General features: G+C 38.2%; 1 protein-coding gene across 1 annotated transcript in view; it reads left to right on the top strand.

Moving 5' to 3' along the window:
- The window catches only part of Lvrn (laeverin), an 87393-nt gene extending 61408 nt beyond the window's left edge, over positions 1–25985 (top strand). The window contains exons 13-20 of the mRNA XM_008825276.3: positions 3090–3145; positions 5273–5426; positions 6676–6770; positions 9671–9778; positions 10802–10969; positions 11153–11290; positions 19259–19334; positions 25469–25985. Of these exons, the coding sequence (XP_008823498.1) occupies positions 3090–3145; positions 5273–5426; positions 6676–6770; positions 9671–9778; positions 10802–10969; positions 11153–11290; positions 19259–19334; positions 25469–25609 (936 nt within the window). The 3' untranslated portion in view covers positions 25610–25985. The remainder of the gene's footprint in view (positions 1–3089; positions 3146–5272; positions 5427–6675; positions 6771–9670; positions 9779–10801; positions 10970–11152; positions 11291–19258; positions 19335–25468) is intronic.
- Positions 25986–26312: the final 327 nt, after the last annotated feature.

Consider the following 26312-nt stretch of genomic DNA (forward strand, 5'->3'; position numbering starts at 1 on the left):
AGTGAGTCTATCTAAAAGACTCCTAAATTGCTTAACTCTTGTCTCTAAGGGGAAAAGAAAGTCCTTGAATCATGAATAGGCAATGTGAAGAAGTAAATGCAAGAGTAATTAGCATTACAAGTACTAGACAGGGAACTAGAAAAAAGTCAGAACAGGGCAATTTTCAAATGTTCATATGAGAATCCATTGGAGTTTCTTGACAAGGGCTTCCAAAAGCATCCCTCTTTGGGTTCTTCCTCATTTTTCTTTTGTCTTCCAAGGCTGGACTTGTTGGCTGGGAAGAGGGTCTGGATACTCAGGTGAGGGTCCAGTGACCCTGGTTGGCACACCTTTAATGAATGAGCACAACCATCAGTAAGCCCAATTGTGACTATGTTTAGTGATCAGGCTCAGTGGAAGTCGCTATGATGGTAGTTATTTCATACAGAAGGGACTGCTGTATAGCATCATCTTATTAAAAGGACCTGGAATTTAAAAGAATTTGGTGCTAGGAGCCACATATGAGGAAGAACATAACTTGTTTGTTTTTCTGAGTTTATTTAAAGGGATTTGGTGCTAGGATCCACAAATGAGGAAGAACATATGTCTTTTATTTTTCTGAGTCCTTGTGACTTTGCTTAGTATAACATTTTCTAGATCCATCCATTTACCTGCAAATTTCATTAGTTTATCTTTCTTTACAGTTGGCTAGAACTCCATTGTGTAAATATACCACATTTTTGTTAACTACTCGTCAGTTGAGGGACACTTAGGTTGCTTCCATCTCTTAGCTATTGTGGAAAGAGCAGCAACAAACATGATTGAAAAATGTACCAAAATTTCTAAGCCCACAATAGGTACTTAGTATATATTCTAGGAAATATTAATTTTTACTTATAAAAATATATTTTTCCTCTCCCTCAGAAGAATTTACTTCATAAAACATTAATAATAGTTCAATATCACATTAAATTATTCTTAAAAGCCTACAAATCATTTTGGAATCTATAAATGTTAAAATATTGACCAGATTACATTAGTCAGTCTTTGAATTTAAAATTTTTTCTTTTATCTGTATTGTTTTGCTGTAAGTGCACCAGGTGTGTACAATGTTCGTGGAGGCCACAAGAGGGCATCAGATTTCCTGGAACTGGAATTACAGGTGGTTGTTAGCTGCCATGTGGGTGCTAGGAACCAAGCCCGGGTTCTCTGCAAGAGCAGCAGTCTGTGCACTTAACTGCTGAGCCATCTCTCCAGCTTATATTAGTCAATCTTTAATTGGTTGACTTAACCAAATCTCCAAGTAGAAAGGGATGCTGACTAAAGAGTCCACAAGATAGACTGTGCTGTTGTGATTCTTTGGGCAGTTCACTTAGCTGAAGTGAAAGCTGTCTTACATGCTTCTCTGTTGGGGTCACAGCTGCCTCTACAGCAGCACAGCACATTGGCCCAGAACTTGGGCTATGGGTCAAGAGACTTCAGCTCACATTTTTGTTCATCATTTACTTAAAGTGTGATGTTGGGCCTGGCGTTTGACTGATTTTTTTATCTGTATTAATGGGCATTAATAGACTAACCTTACTTTAAAGTTTATGACTAATCTTAAAGTGTCCTTGTAAAGATCAGATAAAATGATACATTTAACAGAGGCCAGACATAAGTCAGGCACTCACAGTATGTTCAGCAATTTTTTTTCTTTTTTTTTGGTCTTTTTGAGACAGGGTCTCCCTGTAGCCCCAGCTGTCCTAGAACTCACGATGTAGACCAGGCTGGCCTTGAATGCACAGAGATCTGCCTGCCTCTGCCTCCCACGTGGTGGGATTAAAGGTGTGCGCCACCATGCCTGGCCCCAGCTACTTGAAATAATGTTATTGATATTTTGAATAAAGCTACAAAATCCACATAATATTTTCTTTTAAAATCCTTTTTAGACTGACTAAATTCTTTTAAAAAACATTTTTTTAATGTATGTTTTGCCTGCATGTAAGTGCACCCATGTTGGTTCAGTGCCCTTAGAGGCCAGAAGAGTGTTGTGATCCCCTAGAACTGGAATTATTGACAGTGGTTAGACACCATGTGGGTGCTGGGATCTGAACCCAGGTTCTCTGCAAGAACAGCAAGTTCTCTTAATTGCTGAGCCCTCTCTCCAGGGTCCTGACTAAATTCTTCATAGTTTCTGAGGACACTATAAGCCACAAAAGTCCTAGGTTATTCCATTAAAATACTGATGATATGTAATATTAATATTGTCTATAATCATTCCTTGAAGCCAGTGTAGATTTGCTCATTGAAAAATTGAACTAAATGTTTCTGTGATGCAATTGATGAACACATAAGATAAACCTGTGCTATTCAAATGAATCCAGAAAATGTGTTATTACTGCCAGAAAGGAAATGAACCTATCTCCAAAGGGAGACTTAAAACTGGTGTACTAAGATGCTTAGGAATGCTACAAAGATAAATTTTCTTGGACCAAATATATCAAGGTGCTGAGGGTGTTGGAGGAATGATATGGGAGTCTGTGGACACCCTCAGAAGATTGAAGCTGAAATCTAAGTTTTGAGCTATGATGTTGAGTAGTTTAGATGGAAGCTTGTAGAGTTAGGTTGGGATTGGCCCCTGCCTTTCCTTGAATATAAGGTCCTGGGTCACATTAGTCAAATATTGCAAGGACAGGCAATATTGAAAATAATACCTCAGCATTACCAAAAGTAGTGTTAAATACTTTTATTTAAGACCTCGTATGCTAAAACTTCCCCTGAAACAATTAAGATATGGTAATACCATTGAATATATGCATTCTCTTTTGGAGACACCTTTTAAATTTAGTTGTCTATAACATGGTATGTTTTAGGGGAGTATTTTGGTAAATCTTTCTGCCATGTTTAAATATTATGATTGATGTCCAGAGGGATCTTTTATCAAAAACACATGTGTAATATATAAATTATGTATGGGCTGTCCTTAGTAATCACTATTTCTCTACATAGGAGACAATTGCTGTGGAAGTGATTTATAGACACCAATGATCTTTAAGTTGCTGTTTTGAAAATATTTTATTGGAAATGCCTTCATCTTTTCTTGACCACATTTGGATTTCCTTCCATAGGCTATTCCTGTTATCCACCGACTGCAGTTGATGAGCGATGCTTTTACCTTATCTAAGTGAGTGTTTCTTCTTTCATGATTATAGGGTGTATCTTGAGAACTTTATAAAAATAACAACCTCATTACTATGAACTTACTTCTTTAGTATGCACAGACCTTAACTGATTAAGATTAGGGTCAAACGCAGGGCATGGTTTCTCAAACCTGTAATCCTAGCACCTGGAAGTCTGGTGTAGGAGGATTGCTGTGACTTAGAGGACAGCCCGAACTACAAATAGTGTAAAACCCTGACTCAAAATAAAAGAGATACATAAATATAAGCTTAGGATCAAAATCTGTGTTCACAGTGGTATTTTGTAGCATAGTTATTGGAAACCATCCATTGATATTCTGAGGTTACCCTAGAGTGATGGTGCTGCTACAATTGTAGTGATACTGGCTTATATTTTAATATAGTGTGGAATTATCTATTTTATATGTATGTATTATATTTGTTTAGCCTAAACTATGCCACTGTTTAACCAGGAAATATTATTATATGTTCAAGATTTAAATTTTAAGGCAATAAAATTAAAGGGTTTTGTATAATAAATGATCCAACATGTCCTCTTTTTAGCCCATTACATTTGTTGAATATTTGTGATTTCTTTACTGATTGTCCCCTCTGATAACTGTTGCACAAGACTTGGATGCAATGCCTCTCCAGAGCCACCATGACTTGGAATCCACTGACCACATCCTCCAGGCTTCTGATACTTTTTGGCTTTCTGATACTTCAACATGCAAAATTGATTCTTCTCATATATCTGACTTCACATCTTCCTATTCTATGTGCATCCTTAAGGCCAATCATGGGCTTCCTTCTTGCCTGTGTTTTCTTCCTTCTTGCCTTTGAATAATTCATCTTATCATATAGATGATTATTTTATTATGTACATGGCTCAGTAAATATAAGATGCTCAGTTATATTCTAAAATATCTCTACATGTTTTTTCTTCTTGTCTTATATTTATCTTGTAGACATTTCAATTCATTGCCTTAAATGCTAAATTTTATTTTGGTCTCTAAGTTGTTCTTGCTATTTATAAACTCACTCTCTCTCTCTCTCTCTCTCTCTCTCTCTCTCTCTCTACTATTCATAACCCAAACTTGAATCCTCAGAGACGTTCCTCTCTCCATGTCTCATGCTTAGCCATTCAGCATGTCTTATCTATACATTCTTGGTAACACCTTTTGGATTCTTACCTTGCTGCCTTCACTACTTACACATAAGCCATTTCCATCATCTTTTGTCTGGCATATTATATTAGCCTCCAGCCTTTAGTTCTTTTGAGTTCTGTTATGAATTCAGCATTGTGACAACAGAAGTTTTAGGCATCAATTATATCATATTATCCCAGTTGCTTAAAAACCCAGAGTGCCTTTCAACCAAATCTTAACTCTTCATCCTGATGTTCAAGGATCTCCACAGGTTTGAACCACCTACCTGTTAGTATCTGCCTCTGACTAGACATGAAACCCCCTCTTATTAGCTCTGTCTGCCCACTGTTCTATTCCCCACTGTACCTTCTTTGTCCTCAGCTGCATTTTCTGCCCTTTTCAATTATACATGTCCCTCGGTGCTCTTCTCAAGTGTTTTTTTCCGTGAGGCCTTCTCTGACTTCTCCATTTTCCCCCTGATATTTCCATGTATATTTTCCTTCTTCCGCTCTTCATATATAGTTGTCATCATCTTTTCTGGGGCCTCTCCTTGGCAATGTCCTATGAACCAGCCTCAGCACCTCACTGATGCTCTTAACAGCAGGCAACTGAAGTGACATAGTACTAGTTTATATGACCACTGAGGCTGACAAGAGCATTAGACTGGGAGAGCTCATGGTTGATGCTTGCTGAAAGGAAATTATATTCTCATAAGAACAAATACTAAACACCCAATATTCTGTTACTCAACATTTGGCCTAGTTTTCTACAGCTTCTAACATGGGTATCAAGTGGAAATGAATGGCCTGGCAGCATTTCTGGTATTCTGTTTTATCAGTAAGACAGGGCCTTTTCCAGTCCTCTATTTGGTTTGTTTACATAACCTGTTGAAATCAAGCATGGAAAGATGGAACAAATATGGAAAGAGAGCAAATCATTGAGCAGGTGAAGGTTTTTGAGTGTGTGTTTTTTTAAACCAAACAGAAACAATTATATTGAGATTGAGACAGCACTTGATTTAACCAAGTACCTTGCTGAAGAAGATGAAATCATAGTGTGGTGTGAAGTCTTGGTAAACTTGATAAACAGGGATCTTATTTCTGATGTGAACAACTATGCTATATACCCATTACTGAAGGTAATTCATGCTTTGTTACGTGGTTTTTAAATCAGTCCTCTTTTCCTCTTTCTGTATTCTGGGCAGCATCTGTGGGACAGGCCTTTCCCAAAGCAATGGTCTATTCATTCCAGATGTCTAGTTATTTATTTCTTTTAGCTACAGCTGATTATTCTTAGAAGAAAAATACCTTAGTCATAGCCCTGGTCTAGGAGATGAGTAGCAGGAAAGCTTAAAGGGTTCTTCATTCTTGCTGAAGTGATAGTGTATCCTAAAACCAGAAGTGGTGCATTACATATCTTCTTATAGAAAATGGTAGTATCCATTAGAAACAACTTTCACAAGAGACTTGCAGGCAAACAAAGTCTTTCAACAACCTGTATTCAAATTGCAATACTTGTGTCTACAGGATCAGCAACTGAAACCAGAGGGCTATATTCTAGAAAGAATAGAAGTTTCAAAGTGGTTCTTGCTATTAGGAAGAGAAAGATAGAAATCATAGTTAATGCATAAGACAATAACAAGCCATCTTAAACGAGAGAATATAAAAAGGAGACATTCCACCATTACATCTTAAATAGTACGCCTCAGAATAAAGATTGCCAGAGATAAAATCAGTGTAAATGTTTTGGAGCAACTCTTTGGATAGTCAAGGTCCACAAACAAACTAGAACATTCATTAGATGATGATTACAAGAGAGCTTCTGGGCCATTCTGACAGTGATAACGTACATACCTCAGGTTCTAGATGTTCTTTCTTCTAGTATCCATACTAATGTTGGTAACTTAGGCGAGTGCAGGGAAGGTGACTTTCATCACTTAATGACTGTGGGATTGCTGGTCTCTGATGACTGGCTCTGGACAAAACACTGGTCTTCAGTGAGTTTCAGTGGATTCATAGCACCTAGTTGGTTCTCAGGGATGCTTGTACTAGTGAACATCTAACTTATTTAACTTTATATTCACCAGCTTATAGTAAATGACAATAACGCCTAATGTTCATTAAGCTCTTACTCCATGCCAGGCAGTGTCTTTACAGACATTTCAGACATTCTATTACCTACTCCTCAATTGCATCTCATGTTTTATATATGTGAGGGAACTGAACGTAGAAAAGTTTAAAAATCAAACAGTATATTTAGTAACAAAGATAATTTCTGAAACACTATCTGTCACTTCTCTATTTGATATCATTCAGATAAATAGAAATACACTGGAAATTCAGTGTTCGGTGCCAGAAATAATGGTATATTTTCTTTGTGATTTATAGAAGTATCTACTGAAGAGACTTGACTCAATATGGAATATTTATTCAGCTATAATTCGAGAAAATGTGGCAGCATTACAAGACAATTATTTAGCTCTGTAAGTATTTTTAGTTGGTGATAACTGAAAAAAATGACTCATAATAATAGATGAGTTCCAAATTCATAAAAGAGAAAAATGTTAATACCTCTTTACTCACTGAGAGAGTTTGCATGCTATTGGCGAAAGGATGAACTATAGTGTATTCTCAGAGGAAATAATATCTTGGACTCTTAATTGACCTGGGAAGTACATGCACGTGCGCACAGGAGCTTAAACTCTATTCTCAAAGTTAGATTACAGCTGACGTTGTCAGTATATCCTACCATGGGTCAAGAGTTGTGCTAAAGACAGTTACTCTGCACAATTAAACTGAAGGCCATGGGGAAGCCACCTGTCCTTTTGTCACTGAGATCTTGCTCTCTGTTCACAACTCAACTCCCTAGTCTTTGTGTTCTCCATTAAAAAGAATTTAGACAAGACACACAGGACAGACTGTATGAGATAGAGTTCATTAGAGAGTAAAGTGGAGTATCCTAAAGGGATAAAAGTGAACCATGGCTAGAGAGACCATTGTGTCAAACTATATGTTAGGGTAGGTTATATACTATTTTCCAAAGTCTGTAGAGCAGACAACTTTCCTGAGGAACTTTTTCCTTATGACCAGTCTATTTGGATAAATTCTTAAGAGAAGAGCTCATTATATGTCCTTTCTCATTACCAGAAAGCCCCCTTCTACCTAGTAGTCTTCCTACCAGGTCAAAGAGTCATGTCTCTACTCAATGGCAGAGATACAACTCAGATCTCATTATTTTAACCAAAACGCATGTAACATAGCAGATTAAAAAGAACTGAGGAAAAAAGTCTTAAAAAGAGACATGTTTTACCATGAGAAAATAGCCTTCTCTTAATGGGCCTCCACAAAGCCCTGCTACCTCCACTTGCTCAATCTTTTTTATTTAATGTTTTTGAGACAGGGTCTCCCTGTAGCCCCAGCTGGCCTGGACCAGGCTATCCTCTCTCTCACAAAGATCCACTTTCTTCTGCCTCCCAAGTACTGGGATTAAAGGCATGTGCTACCATACCTGGCTCTGATCATTTCACTCTTAAGGAGAGGCCAATATGGTACTTTTCCCTCTTTTTTTATCTATCACTATGAAGTTTATGTGTTACCAGGGACATAGGGTGTGGGACTCAAAGCTGATTAGGAGAGAGGGGTCCATCCTCCATGATCTTTAAGCCTAATTTCTAACTAGTTACCTAACACTTTCTGGCCATTTTTGTTTACAAGAATTCTACATGATACAAAAATGAAATAGGTTGACAGTGACATATATCAGTCACTTGTTATGAGCATGTTTAAGTACTGCAAATTATTTCCTCATGGAAAGAAGCACATTTTGTGATGGTTTGGGACGGAGCAGAAAGACAACATGAGGCTGTGGTACCTCTGTGCTCTCTGTGACCTGACATTCATGTGTGTGGTCTGGGATTCTAGAATTGGGGGTAGGTGGTAGCCAACAACTATAGCTACAATGTCTAACAACGTCAAACTTTAATCTATTAGACTACATAAGTAGTACAAAATGTAATTATTCTCTCTCAATAGTTCTCTTCTGAGGGAGTAGAAATTAGCACCATGGTATATAATTATGAGGACATAGAATTGGATGAAGAAGTACATCGATGAATATGAAGACTGTTTAGGATGGCGTGTAGGCAAATTGTGTGAATGAACAGGAAGGTATAAATGTGTTCAACCAGGCAGCATGGATGCTAACCAGACACATTCTTGGTTCTCCTAAATCAGACTAAAGTGGCTTATTTTTTATGCCATCCTGGGGCCAGTTTTTCTCCTCCAGAAACTTCTGGGAGAGACTTTTTTGTTGTGTTTTGTTGTGTTTTGTTTTGTTTTTGAGACATGGTCTCCCTGTAACCCCAGATGGCCTGGAATTCACTATGTAGACAAGACTGGCCTCAGTCTCAGAGAGATCTGCCTGTTTCTGCCTCCTGAGCACTGGGATTAAAGGCTGTGCTGTCATGCCCAGCTTGAGACTGATTTTTCAGAACCCCATTTTGTTGCAGTTAACTTGAATTTGGTGGAGAGAAGTGAATACACTTGGAATGCCTAGTAGCATCTGTCCCAGATCCTCCACCCCTCCACATTCCAAACCTGCCTATCACAAAGTCAGACCAGACCGAGTTGAAACTGGAGAGTGGGACAAAAGAAATTTGGCTTTCATAGTTTTCTGGGAACTTAGAATCAGTCTGACTTCCTTTACTCAGACCCCAAAGTTGATGAATACCACAAGCTGTACCACAAGGCATGGCTTCCCTTGACCCATGGTTGTTCTTCACTGTGTTCTTTTGAGCTTGTTTTGAACCAGAATGTAGACCCTTGCTTAGCTATAAAAATAAAACAAACCACCCTGTTCTTTTCTGGACACATATATGAACAATAATTGACAGGGAGCAGATGAAGAGTCAGATACTGTAGCAAGGGAAAACAAACTGTACGGGGGTGGGGGGACCATTTTCTTTCCTTTTCTTGTGTAGAGAAAGCATTTATTTTTAAGTATATTGGATCAGATACTCTCAGGGTCTTTTTTTTATCCATTAAGAAATTATCGTAAAAGAGAGAAAGCATAAACTGACAACAGATGCTGAGTGCCTGTATTCCCATGTGTGTTTGAGAGAGATGAAGGATGGCAGTAATTTATTTCTAATTTTGAAAAAATATTATTTGTAGGAGTTTTTTTGGTGCCTGAAAGCCTCTCAGCAAATGTTTCTCTGAATCTTAAATATGTTTGTCACTGTAAAAGCTATTTCTTAAAACAAACCTGATGTTACTAGAATGTTTTAAATTTCTCGTCTTTTTATGAAACACACATTCTTAGCAGTAGGAAAAAATGAAGGTGACAATGCAAAATTAACTGCTCCACTTCGACTTTTCTTTCAAGAATATCATTGGAAAAACTTTTTGAAACAGCGTGTTGGTTGGGTCTTGAAGACTGTCTCCAGCTGTCAAAAGAGCTCTTCAGAAAATGGATGAAGCATCCAGAGAATGTGTAAGAGCAACACTGTAGTCCCCCTGCTCAGCTCCCATTTCAACACCGGTGATTTCTCTACCTCTTTGATGTTCTTATAGTTGGGGGTGATCATTTTGCTTTCGCTTAGATAATCTCCCCAATTTCTTTTCAGATATCCTTTTCTAAAAAAACAATTATCTAATTAGATCTGTACATAACAGATTAGAATTCATTCAGTAAATTGAGACCATAACCTTTCATTGCTGGTATGGTCTCTCAGTAATACTTACCAGTTGGACTTTCTATACTTGTTTTACATCTTTTTTTAAATTTTTTATTTATTATTCTTAAATCTATGTGGATAAGTGTTTTGCTTGCATTTATGTAAGTGCGCTAATGTCATGCAGTGCCCACAAAGGCCAGAAGAGGGTGCCGGATCCCCTGGAACTGGAGTTACAGATTGATTGTTAGCTGCCATTGTAGGTGCTGGAAATGGAACCCAGGTCCTCTGCAAGAACAACCAATGCTCTTATTGACTGAGCAATCTCTCCAGTCCCTTTTTTTACATATTAACAGGTTGTTCTTTATGATTATTTATCAATGCTTTAACTATGAATGTATTAGAGCCCCCCCAAGTGCACGCACGCGTGCACACACACACACACACACACACACACACACACATCTGAGTTTATAGTCTCATTAAGAGCTGAGACCGTTACTTTGGTGTTCGGGGATTTATTGCCTGTCATTTATTATTTCAGATGGGCTCTGAGAAAATGTCATAAAGAGACACAAAACCAAACTGCCTTACTGATGTATCTCGTGCTATTCTAATTTACTTCTCTGAAAACTCAATCTCTCAGCTAAATAGTTGCCCCTTTTCAGCACATTGATGCTAATGACAGTTCCCTCACTTGCTTCTCTAGAGCTCTACCTTTGATCTTTATATCTCAGATATCAAATTTTTTTTCTAGATTTACACTTGTAAATATGTGACAGTCTGAGTAAACATGTCACCGAACTACCATGAGAAATGCCATTGCCTGTTCTATCTTTCAGAATCCCACATCCAATTAGAAGTGTGGTTTTATGCTATGGCATTGCCTTGGGAAGTGATAAGGAATGGGACTTTTTGTTAAGTGTTTACAACAAAACAAAAAAGGAAGAGGAAAGGATTCATCTGGCTTATGCAATGAGCTGCAGTAAAGAGCCATGGATACTGCACAGGTGATACGGCAAACTCACTTCAAAGTTCTTGCTGGAGGAACAGAACATATCCCCAAAGGGAGAAAAATAGAAACATGCATATTTGTGCCCCAGTAACTTAGAACCATGAAGTTTTAATTCCATTCATTTAGCTCTAGATTATATTTTTTTAACCTGTTTATATTTTACCATGCATTCTTGCAGGTTTATGGAGTATGCCATCACTTTACCTCCATCCACCTTTAGTGAGGCAAATGTGATGGAAATTGTGGCAGCATCTGAAGTCGGCCGGTATGTTGCAAAGGACTTTTTGGTCAATAATTGGCCAGCTGTGGGTAAAAGGTAAGAAGGGACCTGAGACCTTACTTTCATTACATCACTGTTGTTTGTGTTTATTGTTTGAAATTTTCAAACATGCATATAAATGTGTTTTGATCAAATCTACCCTTCATCCCCTACCCTCCAAATCTTCCCTTATCCCTGCTACCACTTTTCCCTTCCAACTTCATTTGTTCTTTTTTTTAAAAACCACTGAGTCCACTTAGTGATTCTAGTAAGTACATGAGTGTACAGCCATCCATAACAGGGGACAATGCCTCTCTCAGATACCATAGGCTCTCAAATAAAAAGCCCAGTTCAAGGTATGGTTACCTCTTTGCAAGGTGTTGGTCAGTGAGTCGGGTTCCATAGATTCCCAAACTTTACAGTCTATTGCCATTGCCCTTGATTACCCTAGGTTACTAGTTTTGGAGAGGCACAGTTTTAATGTAGCTACATCACAAAAGTCCTTTTCACTTACTAAAATAGTGATGATTTTTTTTCCTGTATTTTGTCTCATTACAAACTAAGAGACCACTTACCCTTAATCTTGGCTTCCTGAATGAAAAATTAATTTGTATATATTTTTATCTACTTCATTTTCCCCATTATGCCCACCAAGAAGTTAAGAAACACAGATTTGGTTGGGTGTGGTGGTACATGTCTTTAATCCTAGTACTCTGGAGGCAGAAGCAAGCAGATTTCTATGAGTTTGAGGCTAGTCTGATTATATAGCAAGTTCTAGGCTTCTAGGCCAACCAGGGCTACAGAATGAGACCCTGTCTCAAATAATAATAATAATAATAATAACAACAACAGAGATAGATTTGAGTAAGTCGTTTTTGATACATGTGTGCACCATTCACTCACATATTTCATCATATTTCATGAAGTGTGTCACCATAGCTTTAAGAAATGATTAGTAAAATATTAGCCTGTATTCTACAAATGGTGTTGTCATGTTTCTTTTCTACATCTGGATTCTGTATTGTTGAGTGTTTTTAATTTCTTTTTTAAAAAATATTTTATTTATTATTTTTACTTTATGTGAAGACTGTATTGCCTACATGTAGGTAGGTGCACCTGTGTTTTGCAGTGTCCACAGAGGTCAGAAGAGGGCTTCAGATCCCCTGGAACTGGAGTTACAAAGAGTTGTTAGCCACCATGTAGGTTCTGGGAATCAAACCTGTGTCCTCTGCAAGAGCAGCCCATGTTCTTAACTGCTGATCCATCTCTCCAGTCCCCAAGTTTTCAAAATTTCTTACCTTTGAAGAGTAAATCTGCTTGCCTCCTAGGTACCCCAATTAGGCAACATGTTCATTGACATGTAAAAATCAGAGAGATACCCTTGGTGACTGCAGTTTCTAGAATATAACTTAGCCACACATTCTTAATAGACAAGAATTAACAGTCCCTATAAGTACTCAGACACTGTAGATTTAGCAGATACAAAATAGCTAATAGTTAAGGTCCAAGCACCTGAACAGTTGGACGATACTTTTTGAAATAAGTTTATTCCTTCGGAACAAATGTATTTAGAGTATAATTTTTAGTGTTTTTAAGTTAATTATTTTTTATTTTTGAAGTAGGGTCTCCCTGTAGCCCCAGCTGGCCTTGAACTCAAAGAAGTCTGCCTCCCTCTCTGCCTCCTGAGTGCTGGGATTAAAGGCATTTACCACCACACCCCACATTTTTTTTTTCAAACATGGTCTCATGCAGCCCAAAATGTCATTGAACTCACCATATAGCTGAGGATAAACTTTCCTTCTGATCTTCCAAGTGCTAGGATCACAGGCTTGTGCCACTGTGCCAAGCTGGCTAGAACAAACATCTGAGGATGTAGGTATGTATAATTCTCATAAAACAAAATAATGTTCTGTAAACATTCATTGAACATTTTTAGAACACAAAAATGTGTTTTTGAATCACAAATTTTAAAATGCATCGGTGAAAACTCACTTGTCATGCAGTATTTCTTTAGCTCATCATGGGGACATTCATACAACACCCACACAATGAGAGTATTGTCCTTTTCTCTTGTTTAAGAGTTCTTGGTTCATTGCATCTAATTCATCTAATTCTTGGTTCATTGCATTAGAGGACTCTACAGATTCTTTACATTTTGTGAAATCAGAATTTGAGGATGTATTAGGCCTTCTATTTTATTTTTTTGTCATTAAAGATAAGTTTCTCCTTCCTCAGTAACACTCTCCACTGGGAATTTAGAAGTTATGTTTTAAGTTGAAATGATGTACACAGGTCTCATTCACATAAATTTTCAGAGATTTAAGCCTTGTGCTCTTGTCTGTTACTCCCAGCAGTCTCTTCCTTGAGCTTTTAAGAAAAACCCCCTGTCCTCACAGCCAGTCTAGTCTAGTGGATTTGACTCTGCCTTGTCTGAGAACACATTTGCTGCCTTGCTCAGCTTGCTTAAAGTCATTCCTTACATCCAGTCCTTCCCTCTTCTTCCAAAACTTCCTGATAACTTCTCTAGATGTAATTTTAGAACCCAAGTATTCAGAGAACAGCTTTTTAACAAAATACTTTGGAGGCTGGCAGTGTAGCTCAGTCGTAGAGCCTAGTGCACTTGAGGTCCTGGGTTGAGTCACTAGTACCAAAATAAATAAATAATAAACAAAAACAAAAGCAAGAAAAACCAGTTACAATTTGCCTGAGGCCCCACTTTGTCATCACCATGTGGTCACAGTCTCCATTCCTTCTGACATACTGCTGGGCTGAGGAAGACAAAGGCTCACAGGCACTTACCAGACTCAGCCCTAAACTGTGCTTGGCCCTTGTATGCTCATATCACCTATAAATATTAAGGACTGTGTGCATTGTTGTAGCTCACAGTGAGGCTGTGCCTGTCATTCCCAGGAACTAGCCCCACAGACAAGTGAGCTGAGCAAGACATTCTCAAATTCTGCAGAGCTTCATGTAAATAAGCATGTAAATGCCCAAGTCACCTGCCTCTTGAAAATCATGATAGGGTAGGCAGTCTCTACCTTCTACTGGCTTCCCAAATGACTCTAGTAAAGTTCCATACAAGTTCAATGACGCTGTAGTTAAGATTATATAAAGCTGAGTTGGATATGGTGTATCTCACTGTATTCCCAGCACTTGAGAGGCTAAGGTAGGAAGACCTTCATGAGTTTTAGGCAAGCCTGAGCTACATAGTGAATTCCAGACCCATCAGGGCTACAATGTGAGACCCTGACAAACAAATAGACAACAAACTGCATAAAGCTGCATTGCTCAATCTGATAGCTACTACAATGTAGATATTAAATTTCCATTAAAATTTAAAAATAGAGGGCTAGAGAGATGGCTCACTGGTTTAAGACCACTTGCTGTTCTTCCAGAGGACCCAGGCTTGGTTCTGAGCACCCACATGGCAGCTAACAACCATCTGTAGCACCAGTTTCAGAGGATACAACACCACCTTCTGGTGTCTGTGGGTATTGCATGCACATGGTGCACTTACAAACATGGGGGCAAAACTGTCATACACATAAAAAAATAATTTTCTTAAATTAAAAATATTTAAAATCAGCTCATTAGTTGTATCATTCCTTTGTGAAGTGCCCAGTGTGACTAGAGGCTACCATATTGAACAGCTGAACTAAACAACATCTCTATCCTCATACAGAATTCAATAGAAGAACATTGATGAATTTAAACCTCACTTGGTCTTCTCACACATGGCACAGGTGCAAATTAAAACTTCAAAGTGACTTTAAGCAACTCACTGAATCCAGAAATAATATATGGTGTCACCTGGGACACATATTTAGCATCGCTGTGGAGAGTATTCTTGTCCTACTGTGATGTGTTCGTCACATTGGCACCTCTTTAGCCACTGAAAGTTGCTAGACTGGAAAATAGACCAGGAGAGCGTGTTTCTGGCTGAACACATTTCTCACATCAAAATTAAAGGATAGTTGGTTCCATTGTTCTGACAAATATGTCATAGTAATGCTAACCACAGGAGAAACTGGGTGCATGGTAAAGGTATACAACACTTTAAACTGAACCTGTGCCCTATCACAAGGGTGTTAATAATGGGAAAGATTGCTTTTAATGCAAGTGACTTTATGTGTGTTTTTATTCCTCAGAAGAATTTTTTTTCTTGCATTTGGAGAACAGGAGAATGTTAGCACTGTTTTAGTAGGGTTGAAATCTATTCTCTGAAAAGCCTACTGTCTCACAGTTGATTTAAATGAGCTGCATAAGCATGTTAAATACAATCATCTCCACGAAGTTCCTCGACTTATAAGTGCATGAACTTTTAACTACAGCATGAATATTTTTATGTTTCACTCACAAGAACACCATATTCATAAGAGAAATGCTATATTTATGGTAAATTGATCTTAGTCTACTACTTTTGCACTACAAAGAGCATCTTAGACTCAAACTTGCCTTACATATTGACTACATTTGTTTTAAGGTTTAATTTATGTATAAATGCTTGTTCAATTTTGCTGATAGTTTTGTCTGAATCAACAGTAACATTTATGAATTGTTGAAAACAGATGTTCAAATTAATAATAAAACATACATTTATGGGGCACACAAATGCTTAATTCTTTTTGCATGAGACTGTTTATCATTTAATAAAGTTTTATCTGACATTGAGTATTGATATATCCCCAGTCTTTGTGTGATGATAAAGATAATATGAAAGTATAAACAAAAGTAAGCTTATGCCAAACTACATTGTACAGTAACTGTGTGCAAAGGTCATTGCATTTTCTAACATGTTTCTGATCACCAGCAAGTGAGTGTTTAGCTTTCTCAAGGATTCTCCACCGAATGTTCTTCATGGAAGACATCAATAAACATCTGTAAGCAGATGAAATAGCCAAAGTTTCCAAAAGGGATGGTTTTGAAAATTTGTACAACTCATTACTTAATTTTTGCAAACTTCGTGTATTTTTAGTATTTTATTTATTTTGTTATGATTTTTAATGTGTATAAGTATATTGCCTGCATGTATGTAAGTGACCTGTATCAGGCAGTGCCCGCAGAGGTCAGAAGAGGGTATCAGATTCCCTGGAACTGGAGTTAAGGATGGTTGTTAGCCCCCATGTGTGTGGGTGCTAGAAATTGAACACAGGTTCTCTGCAAGAGCAGCCAGTACTCTTAACCACTGAGCCATGTCTCCAGCCCCTTACAGTATATTTTATGATCATAAAGTTTCTAAGAAGCCCTAAAGAAAGAAACCTAGAGTTTTCTACATATTTACACTACCTAGCATCTTAAAGACTCAGTCCTTCTGAGTTCTAGTGATGTACTGATGTCATTGAAGTATAAAATTTCCAGTAGACCAGTTGTCCCAAGAGAAAGAGCTGTGAGAGACAAAAATTTCTCAACTCTGTCATCTCAAACTATAAGTGAAACAATATCTATTGTGTTTTTATGAATTGACACAGGATTTCGTTTCCTCCTCTATTAAATGGCAGCTGTTGCTGATAAAGTCTAAGGTTCTGCCTAGTAGTTCAAAATTTTGTCTTTTCTACATCAAGATGCATTTCAATCTATTAATAAAATGACTAGGACATAGTTTCTGATGAACACTGAAGAGAGACAGTGGAAAGGGCTTTGGGACTCAAGAGGACTAGGGGATTTGATTGTGATCTGAATAAGCAGAGTTGGAAAATCCTTCCTATGTAGAAGACAGGACATTAGGAAATGTCTAGAGGCAGCTTTGGGAGAATGATTTGAGATTTGGGACTGGTCACAACAACTGTTTGGCTAGAACTTAGAAAAGGGGAGCTAGGCTGGAAATTGTTTGGAGTTAGAGGTTTGGCAGGTGACAAGAGTTTTTGTGTATTCTTCAAGAGCAAGCTCCTGTTTCTACCTCTGCATCACGAAAGGCCCGCACTGCTGTCCTTTATGGTGATAGTTTACTAAGGTTATGGTGGGCAACTGTAGAATTAGGCAGATTGACAAAAGTGGTGCAGCAAGTGGTAGTCTATCCCTCTGAGACTTGTGAAATAATGGAATGGGTCTCTTCAAAACACTGCTGTCCATTTATTTGTAGTATCTTTAGTTCTTTATAGATCTACTAAAAGCACAGTGTGCCATGGAGTTAACAAAACAGAACTGAATTCAGGTCAATCAGATCTAGGAAAAGGTTCTGTGTAGCCTTAAGATTTTAACCTAAGCTTCAGCTTTTTATTCATAAGATGATGATAATAAATGTTTTATCTATGTGTTATTTAAGGTACTTGACACATAATAAAAGCATAATGTTCATTATTGTTAATATAATCTTATTGAACTGATATATGTTTTATTATGGGCTCCTATGTTAGTTTCTTTTTCTCAATATTGTCACTTAGGACATTATTAACATCCCATGGCACTGATGGAATGCCATGATTAGAATGAAAGAAACATGGCTTAAGGTTGGTCTTTTAAAATAACATGGTTATATTTGCAACAACTCTAGCTTTCATAGCTACCTCTAAAAGTTACCAGTTAGTACCAATACTCAGAGTTTAAATTATTTACCGAAACCCAGTGCCGGGTGAGTTTAAGCAGCATATCCTCTGGCTCCGGTTTCCAGCTCTCTCCTTGCCTTCTGCTAAATGAGGAAAGATGAATAACATTTGTTTTCTGAAACAGTATTTCACCATATGTGCCTGAGACTGGCCATAAATTTTTGTTCCTTTTGCTCAGCACCTCGGGAGACTCAAGCAAAAGGATCAAGGTTACACATGCATTGGTGCTTGTATTTGTAGCAAGTAGAGTATGTTTAAAAAATGGTAACAATAGACTACTTATAATACATATATTTTGTTAAGTAATATTGCAAGAGAGTATTCTCTCAAGCAGGAGCAATAAACCATGTTTCTCAAAAAACAATTCCTGGTGTTGATGAGATCAGTAAGGAGTGTGATGAGCCGAGGACTCTAGCAGGTGCTTCCACACCCAGTAACTCACTGACTCCTCAGAGTGATGCTTCTCTGTTATGCTCACGTCTTCAGTTGACAAATGCCCAAGGTAACTGCAAACCCAGCCCTGCCTCTTGATACCTTTCTCCTATATCTGGAAGAGAAGATACAACTTCACCTTGGGAAGTGGATTTCCTCTGCTTTCTACTTTTTTCCCTAACATTAGAACTTTTTTTTTTTTTTTTTTTTTCTCCTGTCCATTTTGCTCAGGTAACCTCTGCTTCAGTTCCACGTGGGACTGGAAAGGCAAAGTTCTATTTTCCTCTCACTTTTATTTAGATAAATAACAAAATGAACTCTTAAAATTTTTAATTTCAACTTTACAGTTTTGAAGTGAATCAATTATGTATATTAACTACCTAAAGAATTTGACCATTTTTGTTCAGTCCATTGTAATAATCATATTTCAATTTTTCTTTCTTTTTTAATGCATCCAAAAGTTGTTAATTTTCTTAGCTACAGCAACACTTTGGACCGGTATGTATCTGTTCTTTGTCCATAACATTTCACTTTTTTTTTTTTTCCAAATGGAGTTCAAGTTGTCACAGTACTGAAACATTTTGAGGCTACCAGAAGATGGGCAAGCACGTGGCAAAGATTTACATGAAATAATTTTTTAATACACAGTAGTGTGTTTCAATCAGTATTTCTGAAATTTATCCCATACTTACTATTATTTTTTGAGGGACAAAATTTACTTATTTATTCATACCCTTATAATGTTTTTTTAATTTGAGACATAGGACATGAATTCCAACTATCCATGTAAAAATTGTTTTTAAGGAAAACTTTTCATATTTAAATAAACCTACAAACTATATTACACAAAGCAGTATTTGTAAGTATTTCCTTGTATTAATAGAATCCTCTATATAATACATTTTCTACTGAAGATAAACTAATTCATCCATGTTTTTTGCCTAGATTTGGGAGGTTGGAGATAATAAGGGATGAATATGAACCATTTATCTACTGCTTAGAATGCAGCTACGTACTTTTGCCCCCTAACTAGAACCCTGTTGCTTTGTAGATATGGAGCACAGTCACTGGTTACTCTACTGTGTATCATAGGAAGGACCATAAATACAGATCAACAGATTACAGAGGTAAGTAAATATAACAGCAGTTAAAGTACCTTTGATGCAATTTGACTTGCTGAAATTGAAAAGCATATGCTTATCTGAATTAGCTCCCCTCTGCTTCCTTAGTGCTGTTACCACAGTGAAGCAAAGAGTTTCTAATGGTCTCTTTCCCCTGAAATAGAGATTGGTCTGCTTGTATGGGCTGAACTCCCCCACCCCTCACATGGATGGCTGCAGTAGGCCAGACTCCCTCTCTCAGGGCACCCCTCCCTCTGTGCTGCCAGTCACCACCCATTTCTAAAGCTTCAGAAGCTCATCATGGTTCTTCTGAAAGATGAAAGAAAGTGATGAGCACACGGAGGCACCATGATCTGGAGCTTGCCTTACCTCTGGTTTCGTTTTGCCAACCACCACTGACCGTCAGAGTGAGAGGGAATGACAGATACCCCCAGTGCTTTTCCTAGAGCTGCAGCCACACTTGCAGATTCTATGAAACCTCATGTTATTTCATCCTTTCTAAAGTTCAGAAGCACTGTGGCTTCTGCCTGGGTGTCTTCCCTGTTCCGGTTCTTAAAGCTCATGTTCTAGCTACTTAGTCTAGGAGATTTTTAATCAGTGGATTTGTACTCTGTCTTCCTCCATGCTCCGTCATGGTGCTCACCATATTAAATTGTAACTGGTTGTAGATAGGCCTATTCCATGGTTCTCTCATGAGCAACTTGAGGATCCAGGCCATATCAGCTGCGTATATAGCTGTAAGGGTAAGCGAGAATCTCGCTTGGGGCTGCCACGTCTTGCATGTTCTTGCTTTCCTCTGGGTTACATTTTTTATGCAGACCCTTGTTCACGTGGACGCAAACAGCTCCAGCCTTACATGGTCTTTAACACCCTCCATTGCAGATGGGGAGATCCTTACTATGCTTCACATTCCTGCCCTGAAAAGACAACTTTGGTTTGTCCTAGTTCTGATCCTTGTGCAGGTGGAAGGAAACCTGAAATACTCTGATTGATCCAGCCCAGGTGAAATGCCCACCCTTGAGCCAGCCTTGTTCAACTTCCAGTTACTAAAAATAGGAAGAATATAGTTCTAGAAGGAAAAAGGGGCTATGACAGCCAGAAAGTAAAGTAGGTGGGCAAAAACAAATGCACACACACACACACACACACACACACACACACACACACACACCAAGTAAAACCAAAACAAAATACAAATATAACAGTTGCGTACCTAGTACTATAGGTAAAATTAAGAAGGTTTGTGCAGCCAGAGTTGGTGAAGATGCACTGCTTCCTCTACCCTGCTAGATGGAACAGATGTGGTACAACTCCCTGGAAAATACGTTGGTTTCAAACATGTTAGTCAGACATTTATGACCTAACAATCCCACTCGTAGATTTTTACTCAAAAGAAATTCAAACCTATGTCTACACAAAGACATAGATAAATGCTCATGGTAGCTTCATTCCCAGGTCCAAACCTAAAAACTGATTAAGTGTCCCTTGGTGAGTGACTGAATTAGGAAAATTAAATACAACCTTGAGTGAACTGGAATTTCCCCACCCAAAAAAGGAATAAATTTGTGTAGCAGCACATAAATCTCAAGGTGACCATGCTGTGTAAAGAACCTAGCCTCATTCTGGGACGTGCATAGTGACCTATAGTGACAAAGGTACATCAACTGCTGTCTGTGACAGAAGGAAAACCTGCAAAAGGGAAGAAGGGAAGGCAAGCATAGTATGCACGCCTTTAATCCAGCACTTAGACACAGGTGGATCTCTGTGAGATAGAGACCAGCCTGGTCTACATAGTGAGTTCCAGGCCAGCTGGGGCTTCAAGAAAACCCTGTCTAAGAAATAAGGTGTGGGGGGAGGGGAGATGAGGGAGCGTTATTGAGCTATTGAAATGTATTGTACATTGGTTGTTTGAAAGGTCTACACATGGACCAAAACTCATTGACTTATGCAAATAAATGCAGGCTTGTGTCCTAAAACCTTGAAATTTGATCCTAAGCCATAGAAAGGAGAAGCAGTTATTTGATAGCTGTTACCACAAGGCAAGGAGAACTGCTGATTCTTCAAGGACGTGTTTGCTGGGTTTTGTCCTGCCTGTGTCTCAACTATCAGAATCTAATGCATCAGGGATGTCTGAACAAGAGGGAGAAGCATGTGCCCAGCACGTGCTGTGAAGGAAAGCTCCCAGGACCAAGACTGACTGTGCATTGTCTCTAGTGGCATGCTCCTATGGAATCCAGTGGAGTTTGCTGTTGTCTCACAAATGGACAAATTAAGCTTATATAAATGTAACAATTCTTCAAGTTCAAAAACTATAATCATTAATAATGCTTTTAATGCAAATTAAATTGACTTAATAAAATGAATTTAGTTAAATAATTACAGTTTTTAAAACAAATCCACTATAATAAATATCCTTGTCAACAACTTGGTCATATCCAACAGCCCCACTAGAGCACAATCAGTTCATATGAAAATAGCCAAATAATTATTCAAAAAGACAGTGGTAAACAAGCCACCTGAGTCCCTTCTTCCTAACCACCCTCATGGCTTCCACACACCCTCCACAACTGCAGCCTGATCTGTGTGCTCCATCCTGTCAGAAGCCTGGCCTCACGCTTGCTCTTAAGCATGAGTAGAACCTCACTACTGTCCTACAGTCTTGCACCCCTCTATTCCCACCACTGCAGCAGCCCAGGCATGGGCCCAGCGCTGGTGGTGTGGAGCTGTGGGCACAGGGCTCCTACCTGCTTTGAGCATGGTGGGAAAGTATGAGAGGTTAGCTTCTAGCTCCTTACCTTACTTTCTTTGCAACTTTTTTTTTTCATTGTAGCTAGACTTGATAGCCTTGTTACTATTCAATGTCAAGCATAAGTTGAGGGGCTTTTGTGACTTGGCTTGGGTATACTATTGTTTTATGATGATATGTGTTCTGAGTTCTAAACCAGTGATGCAAAAATAGACTATCAGAATAAAACATTATTCAGTTGGGGTGTAGTTTATATATAATATTGTGCCAGATGCCCCAGTACCTGAATGCTTGACCTGATCCAATGAGAGAATTTTTTTTTTTATTATAATTGTACAAGTGTCATGCCTGCGTTTGTCTAAGTGCACGCATGTCATGCAGTACCTGCAGAGGACAGAAGAGGGCATTGGATCCCCTGGAACTGAAGTTACAGATGGTTGTTAACTGCCATGATTCAAACCCAGGTCTTCTGCAAGAACAACCAGTGCTCTTAACCACTGAGCCGTCTCTCCAGCTCCCCCAATAAGAGAATTTAATGAGTGGATTCACTATTAAAATACTTTCTAGAATATTGCTTTAAAACCTTTAACCAGGGGCTCTGGACATAGCTCAGTGGTAGAGTGTTTGCCTGGTTTTGATCCTCAATCATTGATATAATTTAACTGATAAATAAAAATCACACCTATTTTTGAAGCTGTTTTGTGATGTTTTGATATACATATAAATGAGGGAAAATTACCTGTTCCTCAGTTATCACTTCTTTATGGTGAAAACATTCAAAACCATTCTACCTTTAACACACACACACACACACACACACACACACACACACACATAGTGTGTGTGTGTGTGTGTGTATTATCATCTATTAGGTAGTATTGTATGATAGAATACCAGAAGATCTCTCACCCATCTGTTCAACTTAGCACCCATGAATTGGCCTGTCTATCCCTCCTTCCTGCCTCCTCTTTCCCCAGCCTCTGATTACCACTATTCTGTTCTCAATTTGTATGAGATCAGCTTTTCAGATTCCACATGAGTGAGATCCTGCCACACTTCCCTGGCTTGTTTAACTTAACATAATGATCTCCAGTTCCATCTATGTTGTCATAAATGACAGGATTTCATTCTTTTTTATGCTGAACAGTGTGGCACCATGATTTGTACCACATTTTCTTGGTCCATTCATTAGTGACTGGATCTTAGGTTGTCAGCATTTCCTGGCTATTAAATAATGCTTTGATGAATATAAGAATGTAGATATATTGTTGACAGACTGAGTTCCTTTCCTTAATATACACCCAGGAGTGGCATCACTAGGTCATTCTAACCAGAGTCAGATTGATACCTCTTTATGGTTTTGACCTGCTTTTCCCTGATGGTTAGTGATATTGCACATTTTAGCTTGCAACTGTGGTCCATTTTTATGTTTTCTTTTGAGAAATGCCTGTTTAGGTCTAATGCTCATTTTAATATGTTTATTATTATTTTGCTGGTAAGTTTTTGGAGTTCCTTCTGTATTCTGATTATTAACCTCTGGGCAGCTATAGAGTTCAAAAATATTCTCTCTCATCCTGCAAGCTGTCTCTTTATTCCACTGATAGTTTCTTTTTGGTGCAAAGGCTTTTTAATTTGATGAAATACCATTTGTGTACTTTTGCTTTCATTTCCTATGAGTATAGGAAAAAAAAAAAAACCTCATGAATTCCAATATTCTGAGGCAATTCTCCTGTTTTTTTTTTTTTTTTTTTTTTTTTTTTTTTTTTTTTTTTTTTTTCAAGTCTCATATTTAGGGCTTTAATACATTTTGGTTGATTTTTGTAGATGGTGGAGAGGCAGGGGGCTAGTTCCCTTTAGCATTTATCTATTGGTTATCCATCTTCTCTCAGCACTAGTACCAGATTTTTTTAACACAGGGTCTCCCTGTAATCCCCTGCTGGATTAGAACATGCTATGTAGACCAGGCTGGCCTCCATCTCACAGAGATCCACCTGCCTCTGCTTCTGCCTCCTAAGTTCTGGGATTAAAGGCCTGAACAACTACACCTAAGTCCTCTCCAGGTTCTTTCTTCTATTCCATTGTTTTCATGTCTGCTTTTAATATCAATACCATGATATTGTAATTACTCTGGTTTTCTAATACATTTTGAAGGTAGGTTGTATAATGCCTGCTCAAAATTACTTTGAGTTAGAGTATGTGCTGTCTATATCCATATAAGTTTTATAATTTTTCCTAGTTTTATAAAGAATGTCCTTGTTATTTTAAAAGAAAATCCATAAACTTCTTAGATTGCTTCACACAGTATGGATATTTTGCCAAGGTTGATTCTTCCAAGGAATGAATAGTCTGTTTCATTGTGTCCTCTTCAGTGCATTTCATTACTTTTCACTTTAGACCCCTTTCATCTCTTTGATTAAATTTATTCCTAGGTAATTTGGGGGTAGCTATTGGAAATAGACTGCCTTTCTGAGTATTATTTCCAAAAAAATTCATTATTGGTGGATAGCTACACTACTGACTTTTTAATTATTGATTGTGTGTGTGTGTGCAAGTGTTCATGTGAGTGTGTATGTACTATGTGTGTGACTGCATGTGGAGGCCAGAAGATAACCTCATGTGTTATTCCTTCTCAAGTGTTGGTTTTTTTAGACAGGGTCTCTCACTGGAACTTGAGATTCACTGCTGTAAGAGCTGTCCAGTGAGGCCTAGGGATCCACCTGCTTCTGCCTCACCAGCACTAGGATTACAAGTACTTGCTAGTATGCCCAGCTTTTGATATGGGCACTGGGGAATTGAACTCAGATCCTCATACTTGCATGGAAAATACTTTACTGGCTGAGCTATCTTTCTAGCCCAACGCTACTAACTTTTACATATTAATTTCATATCCTGAAACTTTGTAGAATTTATTAATTTTGATAATTTTTGGCAGAATCTTTGAAATTTCTAAAATATAAGATCATTACATCTGCAAACAGTGCCAAGTTGAATAAACTATTTGGAAATGAAGGACATTTGTAAAGTCAGAAATAAGATGAATCAGAATTGAGCTTTGGAAGTTGCAACAAAGTCTCAGGGTACCTCTGTCCAGAAATCTTGTGTAATATCCAATGTGTATTCAGTAACTATTTGTTGGGAGTAGAGAAATGAATAAGACAAAGCTCTTACTTCATGGGCATTCCAGACTACATTTTGTCCTTCTGGGGAGGTACGGTTTTCATCTCACTGACTTGGTCAGTCTCCCTGGGGACTCACAATGGAGGTGCACACATTTCTGCTCATTCCAAACATCAGTGGCCCTTTGCAAAATCAGTTGCTATTTTTCATGAACTCTGTTTTGTTTTATGCAAATGAGAAGTTAGGTTGCTCTGATGGGTTGTCTCTGTCCTTTCAGCTGCAGCAGTTTTTCAGTAACATGTTGGAAGAGCACCAGAGGATCGAGGTTCATGCCAAATTACAGGCAATAAAAACTGAAAACCTGGAAAACAAGAAGAGAAATGCCAGGATGGTTGAGTGGCTTCGGAAGAACACATGACTGGTGGCTACGTGCAGCATGCACTTTGCATTTTATAATCTTGTTTGCTCAGATTTGTCTTGGTACTTTGTGACTCTAGAAAACTGGTTTCTCTTATTTCAGTCTCATTTTACTACACGCAAGTTCCTCTTCCTAGTGTCATATTCAGCCCCAGGGCTCAGTGATTCCTGAGAAATTCTGTCTACACTGCTGGATATCTAGGGCAGTTTTTATGTCCCATTGGGTGCAAACCCACAAAATTTGCTTTAACTGCCTTGTGAAAAACAAATTCACTTAAGAAAGTCTTGTTTATTCTGCAGCGAAGGCCAGTGGAACATTAAATCTTCAGTATTAATGAAGAGCACATTCTTTTCTGATGAAAATACAGACCTGAAGTACTCTAGGGCTTGTCTAGTTCAAAACTGAAAGAAAGAATAATGAGACTATAACATGGCTGTGTAAAGAAATAGAAGCCAGAAAAAATGAGATTCTCCAAGAGACAGAGCAACCAAAAAAGGCAAGTCTGAGGGAGTAAAGGCAACTTTATCAGCCATATTAAATGCCCTAAAAGCAGAAAATAATCTTTCCCAGCACTTCTCTCTTCCAAAGTGCCTACTACACTGGCTCATGTGGGGTTTTCTGGGGTCATAAAAGGACAAATGATTGCAGAGTCCATGAAGGACCTCGTTAATAGTCACAGTGGGGAGGAAGGCTCTGCCCTGAA

Source organism: Nannospalax galili, unplaced genomic scaffold (assembly GCF_000622305.1).
Source record: "Nannospalax galili isolate Female #2095 unplaced genomic scaffold, S.galili_v1.0 scaffold128, whole genome shotgun sequence".
Classification (NCBI taxonomy): Eukaryota; Metazoa; Chordata; class Mammalia; order Rodentia; family Spalacidae; genus Nannospalax; species Nannospalax galili.